The sequence below is a fragment of the Ovis canadensis genome, chromosome 8 (assembly GCF_042477335.2).
Source record: "Ovis canadensis isolate MfBH-ARS-UI-01 breed Bighorn chromosome 8, ARS-UI_OviCan_v2, whole genome shotgun sequence".
NCBI classification, from domain to species: domain Eukaryota; kingdom Metazoa; phylum Chordata; class Mammalia; order Artiodactyla; family Bovidae; genus Ovis; species Ovis canadensis.
In genome coordinates this window covers 66,542,762-66,556,919 of record NC_091252.1, presented here as the reverse complement: position 1 = coordinate 66,556,919, position 14,158 = coordinate 66,542,762, and the positions used below count along the sequence as shown (strand labels likewise).

Here is a 14,158-nt window from a genome sequence, read left to right as displayed (position 1 = left end):
GTAGTTTGGTACATTAGTCACTGAAAGGAGCACCCTGGGTGGGGTCCTACTCTGTTGTTCAGTGCTCAGGCGTTTGATGGGCCAGCCTCTCTATTGTTCAGCTGCAGATGCTGGTGTGTGGGGGGAGAGAGGCTATCGTGATGGTTCCACCCCTACGTGTGACTCAGCAGTCTCACCTTGCTTCCATGGCTGCCTCGCTTTCCTCCACAGGCATTTCCCACCACAATCTCCTCCCTCCCCTCCCCTCCATCTGTCTCTCCAGTCAACAGCAGCCCTCTCCCTGGGATTGTTCCACAATCCCTAAACTCCAGCTCCCAGCTGCTGCACTTCTAGGGAACCTGCCTCCCTGTCCGGGGTATGTATGGCTGCAGCAAGGACTGTCTGATTCTCATCCCATTTAGGTTGCCACAGATCAGCTGTTTCACTCGCAGCCTTAAGTGTTTCTCCTCTGACTCAGACAATTGCCTCGATGTGGGGATTGGACCCCTGCTTCAGTTCCTCCACCCACCGAGGGCAGGTCCATCCTAGAAACAGTCCTGTCTTTCCCCCTAGTTCCTTTGTCCTACCAAGTTTCATATGGGTCTACATATTCTTTTCCGCTGCTCAGGTACTCCTGTCTGCTCCCAGCTGGTGTTCTGCATCCACTTCTGTGCCTGAAGTTGTATTCCTGATGTATCCGTGGAGAGAGATGTACTACATGTGACCTATTTCTCTGCCATCTTGTTCCGCCTGCCTTAGATTTTTTTTTTCACTTTAGATTTTTAATGAGAATATGTGGGGTAACTTTTAGCCACCCCACCTGATCCAAGGTACCCAGATGTATAGGGAATATAATTGACAACTTCATGATTTAGTATCACAATATACCCATTGTATTTGTTTTGAATTTGGATTATATGGCATGGTATTATAACTCCAAATAGGCATTTAAAAAGGAAGAATACAAACAATAACAAAACCTTCATTAAAAACCTTATCTCTTCTTAATATTTTGCCTTCTAAAATTTAAATGCATAAGAGTAAATGACATTCTTATTACATGTTAAACTTCTGGATAATCTAGATATCCATGTAAAAGGGTGTGTAGGAAATGAATAGCTCTTAAATCTGTCAAGAGAGCAGATTATAACTCCATAGTTGGTAATTAACTATTTGATTTGTTCACAGCATCAAAGATTTGTTCACAGCATTTGTTAGTCAAAGTCAAACATAATGCTACGTACGAGGGCATTACTGAGTGTGTAACAACAGCTCATAATTCAAGTCTTCATGGAGTGTTAAACTGCCACCTGAAACATGGAACATATGATATTTTGAAAATATTTTGCAGGAGGAAGCTGTTTGTTTAGATTCTGAGGTAGATGAACATATTAACTGGTTCCAGCAAGAATATGTGAAAACAGAAAAGGACTGGAGAGAAATTGATAAGAGGATGAGCCAGACTTTGGAAATAAGAAGAAAGTTGATTGGCGGCAGAACACCTCTGAAGGACGTTCTTAAAATGTTTCCTTTCCTGCAGTGCCCTTATCAGGTATCTGTATTTACCTATAATACTCTGATTAGTGTGTTCAGATGGACTTTTCTCTCTTTCTTCTTGGAGGGGTAACAGGACTGTGTAGCACGATGATGGGTGTGAATCTCAGTAGAAATGTGTGGGGTCCACGGGGCCACGATGAGGAGCACTTGGTAAGGATTTCTGGAATCATTCTGATAACACGCACTGGCTGTCATCAGATCTGAAGAGTCGCCAAGTGGTGCCCCAAGGCACCACGCCCCTGCTTTGGGGGGCTTTGACAGTGGGAAGCATTTTCCCTTTGCACGCATCTAGACAATCAAGATAGTTTATTAGGGTGCTGTTATCCTGCAGCATTACTCACAATCTATTTCTTTTATCATCCCAAATTATTCCATAAAGTGAAAGTGAAAGTCATTCAGTCGTGTCCAACTCTTTGTGATCCCATGGACTGTAGCCTGCCAGGCTCCTCTGTCAGTGGAATTCTCCAGGCAAGAATACTGGAGTGGGTAGCCATTCCCTTCTCCAGGGGATCTTCCCAATCCAGGGATTGAACACAGTTCTCCCACATTGCAGATAGATTCTTTAAGTGGTCTTAAAATATACGAAGTTTTTATGGGTAAATCAAACATCCTTCCATTTAGTTTATTTAAGATGGCCATTAAAGGTCCTATTATAATTTTACTGTAATTTTGGCTGTAGTATATAATGAAAGATTCATCAGAGTTTTATCTGAGAATGCATTTCATAAACGAATGCTATGGGTGCAAGAAACCAAATGAAATGAAAAGTTTTACAGGCTTTTCTTCTCTACCCCACCCCCCAAAAAAAAACTGAAATAAGAATTTGTCTGCATTTTTTATTTTAATAATAATGTCTATAGAGAACATCTGAATGTTTATTACATAGCAGGCATGTTCTTAGTGCTTTACATGGATTATTTTAGTTAATTCATTTTCAGCAACCCTACCTTATTTATTGCTTGATTCTCTTTCAGTTGCTAGGAAAGGCAATATTTGGCAATAACTGTTAGAAGCGTATGACAGATTGACACATGTATAAAATATACTTTTAAAGCAAAAATTGTTAAACCAATAGTCTAAAATGTTAGAAAGTGAAAGTGAAAGCTGCTCAGTCATGTCTGATTCTTTGTGACCTCATGGACTATACAGACCATGGAATTCTCCAGGCCAGGATACTGAAATGGGTAGCCTTTCCCTTCTCCAGGGGATCTTCCCAACCCAGGGGTTGAACCCAGGCCTCCGGCATTGCAGACGAATTCTTTACCAGCTGAGCCACAAGGGAAGCCCAAGAATGGGTAGCCTATCCCTTCTCTGGTGGATCTTCCTGACCCAGGGATTGAACCAGGTTCTCCTGCATTGTAGGCAGATTCTTTACCAATGAAGCTAAGCATGTTCTAAACATTGTGGTAGTTCCCAAAGTACCTAGCAGAGTACAGTGTGTGAAATACAAGTGAAATACTGATCTTTTAAAATGCTAAATGAGTCAGTAGATGGTTGATTGAGGCAAGAATCATTGGTGAATGCTAAATCTTGCAGATGAAAATTACAGTAGGAACAAGATATTTACATCAGCTCAAGGGATCACCCCATAAAATACATACAACTATGTTTTAATTAATAGTAATTATATACATATATGAATTAACCTTGAAGATTCCATTTTAACCAAGCGATCAGTTACTATCTTCAATAATGGGACCAACGACCATCCTCCTGATGGAGAAGTGCCAGCATTCTTGCTAAAATCTGGAATGAGGGGGTGTTCTCCCAAGTAAAAGTTGAGGAGTTTAAGGAAAACTGAGATGCTGTTTCAGACTGAAAGAGACCAAAGAAACATATCTAAATCTCACGTGTTCCTAGATTAAATCTGAGATTTGTAAAGAGCATGATTGCAACAACTGGAAAGTTTAAACAGGGTCTGTGGATTAGATTTTCCTGATTTTGACAGTTATGCTGTGCTTATGTAGGATAGTGTTCTTGTATTTCTTAAGTAGAAGGAATAATAATATGCAATGAAGAATTAAGGGTTAAGAGGGCATCCTGTCTACAGCTTATTTTCAAATCAGTCAGAAATGTTAGCCTTGGGCGAAGTTGCATGAAGGCCATTTGTGACCTCTGTTTACTCTTTCTGCAACTGTAATGTCAACCTGGAATTCTTTTTTTAAAAATGTATACTATCATGTGAATTGAATCGCCAGTCTATGTCTGACGCAGGATGCAGCATGCTGGGGGCTGGTGCATGGGGATGACCCAGAAAGATGTTATGGGGAGGGAGGTGGGAGGGGGGTTCATGTTTGGGAATGCATGTAAGAATTAAAGATTTTAAAATGTAAAAAATAAAAAACTAAAAATAAAAAAAAAATAAAAAAAAATAAAATTTTTTCAGTATTAAAAAAAAAAAAAAAAGTTAAAGAAATTCCTAGGTTCTGCACCCAAGAAAGTGGACTCTCTACCCTCCTTGTGTTTCACTTCACATCTCCCTGCTCTCTGAGAGAGTTTCTTTTTAGGCTGTTAATATAGATTAGTGCCCACTGAAGGTTGCCTGATAGCAGAGCTGCTATGCCGTTATGAGGATGTACATTCCAGTTTTCTGATAACTTTCACACCTAATCTTTGGGCAATTTATGATCCACCAAAACATTCAAGAAGCAATGAGACCCAGTGGGTAATATATAACTGTTTTTTATAGAGTTTTAGGGAAAGTGATGACTACATAATTCCTTTTAGTGTGGGTGATGAAGAGTTTTATAATGTCACTCTGTGGAAAAAAAAAAAAAAATTGGGAGGGAGTGGTGGTGGAATTCTCCCAAGAGAAGAATTTAGGCAGTAGCAGGAAAAAGTGATTCTGAGTAAAGAGGTTACCATACAGGTTAACTGGTTTTGCTTTCATCTCGTGGTCAAATCTCGTACATTTAGATTGTTTTTCATCCTTTATTTCTGTCTGATGTTACAATGTCTCTAAAGCTCTTTTCCCTTTAGCATAATAGGGTTAGGGATTTTTTTCAAGGTTTGCTTCCTAAAATCGGATAGATTTCTTCTTGTGCCTCTTCCTGGAGTGCCAAAATAACAACGTAGTAAAGAAGTGTAAGATCCTAGAATCTTGGCTGGGTAACACAGACAGCCAAAATATTCATTGCATTCATTGTGGAGGGATTTCTTTTTTGTTTGCTCTTTCCCCCAGTTACTTTGTTACCCTCATTTGCTTGAGTCTGTATCCAGATTTAGTTCTGCAAGCTCAGATGTTTGTCATGCCCACTCTTTATCTTTTTCTGTTCACTTCAGGCTTCCACTCTTTGCTCCTCCTCTGTCTTAAGTCTACTTCGCCACTAAAACTAATCAAATATCTAGTATATAAACTAGCCTTCAAAGCTTACTGTAATTCTACAGAGCGATTTAATTCCTTGCAGTCCATAGGTTAGCTTCTCTTGTGATCTTTTTCTTTTTTCAGCTCTTCAGAGAATTCCAACTTCTTACAAGAACAGATATTTATAAGAAAATAAGGCACATTTTGGAATCCTATTCAGAAAATATACTGGCTTCTCTTTCTTTGGTGGACAACCCAATCAATATTGCATTGCAAGAAAAGATGAAACAGCACACAGATGAAGACATGTTGAAACGTTAGTAAACCTGGGGGATAGGGTGATCTGGTCTCAGTTACCTGTATAATTCAGGGTAATTAGGAGAGCTATATTTTGTAGAATTTAGTGAAAAAATATGTGAGGAAGAAAAAATAATTTAAGTAGAAGGAGTTTAAGAATAGATTTTAAAGTACACGTGATATTATAATATTATATTTAGGAAACTAGTAACCTGTTAATTTCATATAGAAGGTAATTTACAGACCACAGGTTAAGTATAATGAAATCATTCTGGCAGATGGATAGAGAGTATAGAAATCTTACCTCCTCTTGGCTGTGACATGGAGGGCAGAACAGGAGATCTTGAATGTTTACTACAAGGGGATGTTGTTTTAAAAAAAAAAAAACTAGGGGAACTAAGATATAAGAAAGCTAATTTGTTCTTTAGAAGGTAAGTAACAGCAACAAAAAAAACCCCACATTTTAATACTGGCTTTACTTACAACATTTACTTGGACTGTAAGTATGTTTGCTTTGACAGATATGAAGATGACAGCCACTTGTTTACTCCTACCAGATGTTTTTGGGGAGGATTCCAGCCTTTTTGTCATTGTGAATGACAAGGTATGCAGTATGTCAGTGATCATTGGTTTGATATTTAATACAATATATTGAAGCAGAATGGCGGCCTATTTTAAAGTTATGTTTTGTCATATTTACAAATATGCTACATTGTAACAAGTGTGTTTATTGTAGTATCATGGTTAAATTGAGGCACATTGTGTTATTGAGCTATTTTACGTACCACAGGGTAGTGACTGTAATCTTTTTTATTCAGGTGCAAGTGTCCACGCCTGTGTTAGAAGTTAAGAACCCTTTCAACATGGATGTCTGTGAATTTTCTTTGTATTTAGAAAAAGAGAAACTCACAAAGGTGGATGACTGTATTACGGCCTTGGCTGCACTCATGGCTTCCTTCCATGTGTTTGGGATTGAGTGTCCAAGAAGACTGTCTCAAACCCTCAACTTCCTAGAGACACTGATTTTTGATTCTCCTTCTATGAAAGAAAAGGAAAAGGAAGTAGGATTTCTACATCCAGTCACTTAACAGCATGCCAAATATTTAAGCAGAATGGATCTCTGGGGTGGCTGAAACTATTAACCATTGTTTTGATTTAGTAGAGGTAGGTATTAATATTAGAAAAATCATCTTGTCACTGAGATTCAAATGAATATTAATGCATTCTACCTTTACACTTTGACACAAATTCTTTATTGAAATTCTGTAATAAAATATGACTTAAAGAGCCATTTATTTCGAGTTTTAAGAAATTCCAATCCAAGTTAACACTTTCAAGGGGGCACTAGTTTTTAAAAGACACTATGCTTCACATTTTCTTAAAATCCTTCATATCAGGGTATGACTTGAACTTAAGGCAATATGTCCACTTTTGAAAGACTTAATGCCTAGGAGTGCTGAAGAATTGATGCTTTTGAACTGTGGAGCTGGAGAAGACTCTTGAGAGTCCCTTGGACTGCAAGGAGAGCCAACCAGTCCATCCTAAAGGAAATCAGTCCTGAATATTCATTGGAAGTGCTGATGCTGAAGCTGAAGCTCCAATACTTAAGCCACCTGACACAAAGAGCCAACTCATTGGAAAAGACCCTGATGCTAGGAAAGACTGAAGGCCGGAGGAGAAGGGGATAACAGAGGGTGAGATGGTTGGATCACATCACTGACTCAATAGACATGTGTTTGAGTAGACTCCGGGAGTTGGTGATGGACAGGGAAGCCTAGCGTGCTGCTGTCCATGGGGTCACAAAGAGTCAGACACAACTGAGTGACTGAACTGAACTGAATGCCCAGGAGCTGCACATTTGTGGCCTGTGGTTCTGTCCATTTGATTTGAGCATTGTTTGGAAACATTCTGAACTTCAGCATTTTAAGATGTACAGGTGGTGCTAGTGGTAAACCCCGCCCCACCCTGCCAATGCAGGAGACATAGCTAAGAGACAAAGGTTCAACTCCTGGGTCAGGAAGATCCCCTGGAGAAGGGAATGGCAACCCACTCCAGTATTCTTGCCTGGAGAATCCCCATGGACAGAGGAGCCTGGTGGGCTATGGTCCACAGGGTTGCTGAGTCCGACACTAGTGAACGGATTTAGCACGGCACACAACTCCCTAGTTCCTCTTTTTGCCTGCTGAGCTGCCCTGCAGGGAGTTTAGGTTTCCTTCCATCCTATCTGTTGAGAACTGTGGCTGTTCCTGAGGTCTCCTCACTGCTGGATGGTCTCGCTGGCACAAGTTTCGATCGTCGGTGACCCGTATTCCTCTTCCTCTGCTTCCCTCCCTTGAGATACAGTGATATGGCTGGTTCTTGTCTCCCCACAGGGTTTCTGGTTTTCCCTCCTTTTGACCTCCAGTGTTCTCATGTGCCTTGGTTGCCCCATGCGCTAGTTTGGATCTGTAATAAGAACCTGGTTTTTCACTCCCAGGGCCCCAGCTTACAGTTTCCAAGTTAGGCCCTTCCTAGATCAGCTCTCTAGTCTGTCTCAGGAGCCCTAGTCCTGAGCCTCATCCAGCCCAGAGTCCTACATTGTAATCGAACATTATGGTTTTAATGTGCCCCTTGCTGTTATCACAATCTTGACGTTACTTAGTTTTGAAAGAATTAATTGGTTTAAAAGACTGAAGAATTTAAGTGTGCTAATAAGGCATCACAGTGCAATGGACATTTTCTGGGTTATTGCATCTAATTATTTTCTTTTAAGTTTAAGAAGCGTTCATATTATTGAAGAAATTTTTATAACACATCTCTAGAAATACTGCAAAATACTAGTATTTTTATCTCTGACTGTTCATTAAAATGCTTAAGTCAGTGGGAAAAAAGAAAATTTGAGATCAGCTGCCCACCTCTGCAATGATTATTCACTGCTTATACGAGAATGGACAGGCAAGAACAATTTGGTACATTTCTGCATAACTAGTCCCTATTTTACAGTTTCTATTTCTTCTCTTTCACTACAATGTGCTTTTAGTTCCTTATAAAGTTTCTTTTCCGGAGAAGGCAATGGCAACCCACTCCAGTACTCTTGCCTGGAAAATCCTACCAGGCTCTGCCGTCCATGGGGTTGCTAAGAGTCGGACACAACTGAGCGACTTCACTTTCACTTTTCACTTTAATCCATTGGAGCAGGAAATGGCAACCCACTCCAGTGTTCTTGCCTGGAGAATTCCAGGGACAGCGGAGCCTGGTGGGCTGCCGTCTATGGGGTCGCACAGAATCGGACACGACTGAAGCGACTTAGCAGCAGCAGCAGCAAAGCTTCTTTTATTTCTCCCAATTATTCCCTCCCAACTCCCATTTTTTAAGTTTCACAATCTTATTCCTCTTCTCCAGAATAAATTTACGAAGTTCTAAAAGAGTCCTTTCCCTTGGAGGTCCACAATCTCTATGACTGGCCTTTTTTATTTTTTCTTCTTTTACTTTGGATTGGCGTATAGTTGATTAATAATGTATTAGTTTCAGGTCTACAGCCAAGTGATTCAGTTATACATACACATGTATCTATTCATTTTCAAATTATTTTCCCACTTAGGTTATTATAGAATATTGAGCAGAGTTCCCTGCACTATACAGTAGGACCTTGTTGGTTAACATAAAAAAATTTTTTTAATTATTTAAAATATGTTTATTTATTTTAATCGGAGGCTAATTACTTTACAATATTGTAGTGGTTTTTGCCATACATTCACATGAATCAGCCATGGGCGTACATGCGTTCCCCATCCTGAACGCCCTCCCACCTCCCTCCCCACCCCATCCCTCTGGGTCATCCCAGTGCACCAGCCCTGAGCACCCTGTCTCATGCATCGAACCTGGACTGGAAATCTGTTTCATATATGGTAATATACATGTTTCAATGCTATTCTCTCAAATCATCCCACTCTCACCTTCTCCCACAGAGTCCAAAAGTCTATTCTTTACATCTGTGTCTCTTTTGCTGTCTCGCATATAGCGTCATCATTACCATCTTTCTAAATTCCATATATATGCGTTAATATACTGTATTGGTGTTTTTCTTTCTGATATTTACTTCACTCTGTATTATAGGCTCCAGTTTCATCCACCTCATCAGAACTGATTCAAATGTATTCTTTTTAACGGCTGAGTAATACTCCATTGTGTATATGTGCCACAGCTTTCTTATCCATTCATCTGCTGATGGACATCTAGGTTGCTTCCATGACCTAGCTATTATAAACAGTGCTGCGATGAACATCGGGGTACACGTGTCTCTTTCAATTCTGTGTAATACCTTTTTTTTTAAGAGTTAGCCTTGAATGAAAGCCTCTCTTTGCTCCTTTGGGCTGAGGGTGGAGAGAGAGAGGTGGAGCTAGCTGCGGGTAAACTGCAGTGAAGTTTGGCTTTGAACATGACAGACATGAACTGACCATGAGGGCAGAGTCCCATAAAATCCATGCTTTCAGCGGTGTATCTATTTCCAGTGTCCAGCATGGCCATGCCACTTGGCAAATATTCAATATTGCTTTACCAACCTAACCCTATTTTCTCTGGAGGTTGAATCCACTGAACCCAAAAGTTGCAAAACGGCAGCCTGGGATAATATGTTAACCTCCAGGCAGGACTCCTTTGGCTCAGAGAGTATTTGTAAGTTTTTTAAAATGCCTTTTGATTGGAAGGTCCTGTCAAGTTCCACATTTCTCATCTCTCCCTTTTGTCTTACCTCAAACCTGCTTCTCTCACTTCAGGGACCTCCCTGTCACCATGGGCTCCCTATTTCCTCTGTTAAAACTCAGTCCATTCTTAGAGCATATCCCAGGGAGGGAATGGTGAAAGCTTTCCACTTCTTTTGGTAGACTGTTCCACCCTAACAGGGAGGAGTAATATCTTGCCTCAAACACAAACAACATGCTTCTCAGAATGAGTGGACATTTTCAGTAAGATTTAAAGGTTCTTTTTTTTTCTTTTTTTTTACAACACATGCTTTAAAAAAGAAGTCTTCAATGTGTGTGAACCCTACTCGACTAACAATAACATTTTAAAATATTTTTCTTCCTTTTTGTCACTCTTCACATCATCTGGGACATAGCTTGACAAACTGCCCTGAACCCTACAGCTCCATCACACAGCTATCTAATGCCATATGTTTGATATTACTCCTGCTCTCATTCACCCCTTCTATTTTTAAGAATCATACATATGTAAAAAAGGCATCTGCAATTAAGATTTTATTTTATTCATGTCAGGTATAACAAGTGCAACTTGAATGTACAAACTCTGAACAGAACATAGAGAAAATAAAAACTAACAACGAAAAACTTTTTTTAAGCAGACTCATGCAAAGAAATGAAGGGGCCATGGCAGATGTCATGGGCCCTGTTTTACCTTGAATTACAACAAAAGCAAAGGACCACTACAGACTTCCAACAGGGTGAGTGGGGCAGGGCAGATATCAAGGGAATCCTACATGAGAAAAAATGAGAGCAACTACAGAGAAAGGTGAAACTTTCCCCAGAATTCAGACAACATGCTACAAACTTACTTTCTACTTTTAAAATAGTCCTTGGATAAATATCCAATCCTGGAAATAGAAGTTACATACATAGGCTGATAAAATAATTTACCTTTTGCGTTGGAAATGCATTCTTGCAAAAGAAACACTACCAGCTCTCAGTTTATAGGGAATCAAGGGCTTTCAATTAAAGTGCATCTGTACGCTTCTCTACTGAGGCAAACACTTCTATGGAGAAAAGGGTCTCTCCAAAATGGAGCTTTAGGAAGTCACTTCCCTGATCTATGAGCATTTAGAATGTTTGCCTCAACTGGGGTTGCTCCCTCAAATCTTGCCTTTTCAGTAAAATCTATATACTCTCTCTTTAGCCAACACTGAAGAAAACCTTTGGGTTTGGAGGACACTGCAAGGTCTAAGACAGAGCTCTTTTGGGATTAGTGTTTACATTGACAGAACGATCCCTTCACCTCTGCAAAGGACCACAGTTATTTCAATGACAATTAGAGAAAAGCTCAATATAATCTCATAAATAGTTCAAGATCATACAAACAGCACCCCCTTCAAATATAACTGTATATTCCTTTGATATCACTGGAATCCTGTAAACACACAGGGCACCACAATGTATGAGACTGATGCCATTCAAATACATCACCTTATTTATGTTTATATATTTTATTTTTTAATTCCATTATTTATATACATGTTTTTGGTAATTATAGTCAAGATGCTGGTGAAAGTAATTTGTTTAACATTTCATAATTGCGTGCAAAAGTAAAAACACTGATTTAAAGGAAGGTAATTTTTACAACTATTCAGCCTCAATGAATCAGGACAAGCAGTTAGGCAATATCATGACTTGCAAAGTTATACTTAGCATAATGTTGCAATTCAAAATATGGCACAGAATTAACAATACAGATAACAGTCCCACTGGCTAAACTTAGCCAGGTTTTGACTAATTTGGTTTAAGTTGAAGTTTGATTATATAAAAAAGGTTCCTGAAAGTATTGAAAAAGAAACAGTGTACATGAAAGAGAATTCAACAATGTTTACAAAATGCCAAAAGTTCTTACTCTGCCCCCCCACTTTTTCCATAAATAATTAATGAAGTCCCCCTTCCCCCCACCCCCCCCCCCAGCCTCAAAAAGATTTACAAAGATAAATTTAGCTCAGTGAACAGAACCGAAAGATGACTGTTGTTAGACAGTACCTGGTTAAAAGCTCAAGCACTTTTGTAAGAATTCATATATATCGTCTCTTGAGGAATATAAATAATCTGATAGCATTGCTCTTTAGATTTTTGGAGACTTCTCATTTAGAAGTTACAACTGTCTTTGTGCTTTGAGTAAAATATGAGCTTTAAAGCAGAAAGCTGATGGTATTCAAAATTCACCACCTTCAAAGTTCATTGTGAGAGTTCTTCTCTGCGGCTTTGAACATCAAGATAGAATTGAAAATTTTGAGCGCTGGGCCCAACTTAATGCTCATAATTTTCACAATGTCTGTTTGGGTCATAAGCAGAAACGCCTCTCCATCAATTTGCTAAAAGGGGAGGAAAAAAGACAAAAGACTGTGAATTGATTGGACCCAGGGTCGTGGGACATATTCAAGGTTAAATTATCAGCTGTCTTCTACATGCAACACTGGAACAGCACAGACAGGGAGTTCAGGTGTACAAACATTTCCTGATAAGTAGATCTTTCTTATATGTAATAACACCCCCAAATAGGGACTGTGAGCAAAGTCAAATTTATTCATCTGAAAAAATCAACCTACAGGAAAATGGGTTTCTCACAAGCTGCTTTGATGTGCAGCCATAAGGATAACCTCAGGTGGAAAGAAGTAAATTAAGAAACGAATTTTAAAAACCGTAATGACTGTGATATATTGCTGGGTTTATTTTTTGTTTATGCTTTCATAATACATATAAACTGGTCTAACTCCAGAGATTAAGTATCTTGCTAAAGGCCCAAAACTCTGAAGGAAAACTTGGAACTTGGGGTTCTTGCCTCCCGTTTCATTACTCTTTCCACTGTGCACTCATGGTTCTCTTCCAATGTTTTAACTCCACAAATTACAGCGACCTGCTCTTTGAATGTCTTTCTCAGGGCGTAAAGGGATGAATATTTTCATTCAACAAAAATGTATTAAGTACCCATTATATTTTAAATGGGTTTCCCAGGTGGTGCTAGTGGTAAAGAACCTGCCTGCCAATTCAGCAGCCGCAAGAGACCTGGGTTTGACCCCTGGGTTGGGAAGATCCTGGAGGAGGAAATGGCAAACTACTCCAGGATTCTTGCCTCGAGAATCCCCATGGACAGAGGAGCCTGGCAGGCCACAGTCCCTGTGGTCACAAATAGTCGGACACAAGCGAGTACATATTCTAAGTATTATTCTTGGGCCTGGGCATATAGCAGAGACTAAAACAGACAGAAACAAAACTAAGCAAACAAAAACTCCTTGTACAGTTTACATTTTAGGAGTAGGAGGTAGACTATAAGAAAAACCATAACAAGCAAATTAGAATCACTAATTCTAAAAGGTGATTAGTGCCATGAGAAAACTGCTGGTTGAGGATGTAAGTGGGCAGTGGAGTCCGGGGTGGGAGGTGGCAGTCTGAAGGAGGACAGTTAGGATGGGACACCGAGAAGTGGAGTGAGCCGTGTGAACACCCAGTGGAAGAGCATGCCAGACAGACAGGAAAGCCGGAGTGTGTCTGGATAATGCTAGGAACGGCAAGGAGGTCTGTGTGTGGAACAGTGTCAGCAGCGGGCAGAGAACAAAGAAGTCAGATCGTGAGAGAGGCGATGGAGTGTCAGACTGTAGCCCTGGTGAGGATCTTGGCTTTTACTCTGATTTAGCTACCAGAAGGATCTGAACTGAGGAGAGACGTGATCTGACGACGCTCTAGCAGAATCAGCCCAGCTATGCTGGAAATAAATTATAGAAGGGCGAAGTAGAAGCAAGGCTGCTGGCTAGATGTTACTGCTTTAATCCAACTGTCAGATGACAGTGACTCTGCCCATAGAGGTTATGGTGGAGCGAGAGCTGGAATCCTCATGCTTTTAAAATACACCCAATAGGGTTTTTCAACTGATTATATGTGGAGTGTATAAGAGAAACAGAAGTCAAGGATGGTTTCAGGTAAGAGCCCACACCTGCACTTTTTTGCCATTCAGAGATGAATTACAAGATTTTACATTTGCTTTCTGGTTTTCGTCTAGGACTCAAACCCCATGCCTGCTGACCTGGTGAGACATTTGAGAGCAAGGATCATGTCCTATTACTTCTGAATTAACCCTCTCACCAGAGCATCACAGGTGGTAACATACACATGGCAGGCATTTAACAAGAGTTCACAGGATGAATGAAGAGTGAAATGAACATATGACTGACACGTGAACAGAGAACATTCACTGCCTCATGCTTCAAAAGAAGGCTCTGCCTCTGAGGCTGTCGGGTTGGTGCCTGAGGAGTGTCTCCAAAGATAATATGAAGAA

The 14,158-nt window shown here is 40.0% G+C and overlaps 2 protein-coding genes across 27 annotated transcripts in view; one reads left to right on the top strand and one right to left on the bottom strand.

Annotated features, from left to right (window-relative positions):
• The window catches only part of SAMD3 (sterile alpha motif domain containing 3), a 45,371-nt gene extending 38,947 nt beyond the window's left edge, over positions 1–6,424 (top strand). For all 12 annotated transcript variants that reach the window (XM_069598393.1, XM_069598386.1, XM_069598385.1 and 9 more), the window contains 4 exons: positions 1,331–1,531; positions 4,985–5,156; positions 5,659–5,741; positions 5,956–6,424. In XM_069598393.1, the coding sequence (XP_069454494.1) occupies positions 1,331–1,531; positions 4,985–5,156; positions 5,659–5,741; positions 5,956–6,225 (726 nt within the window). In that variant the 3' untranslated portion in view covers positions 6,226–6,424. The remainder of the gene's footprint in view (positions 1–1,330; positions 1,532–4,984; positions 5,157–5,658; positions 5,742–5,955) is intronic.
• A 3,934-nt stretch (positions 6,425–10,358) lies between these two features.
• L3MBTL3 (L3MBTL histone methyl-lysine binding protein 3) overlaps positions 10,359–14,158 on the bottom strand; it is a 103,261-nt gene continuing 99,461 nt past the window's right edge. For all 15 annotated transcript variants that reach the window (XM_069598362.1, XM_069598367.1, XM_069598369.1 and 12 more), the window contains one exon: positions 10,359–12,200. In XM_069598362.1, the coding sequence (XP_069454463.1) occupies positions 12,057–12,200 (144 nt within the window). In that variant the 3' untranslated portion in view covers positions 10,359–12,056. The remainder of the gene's footprint in view (positions 12,201–14,158) is intronic.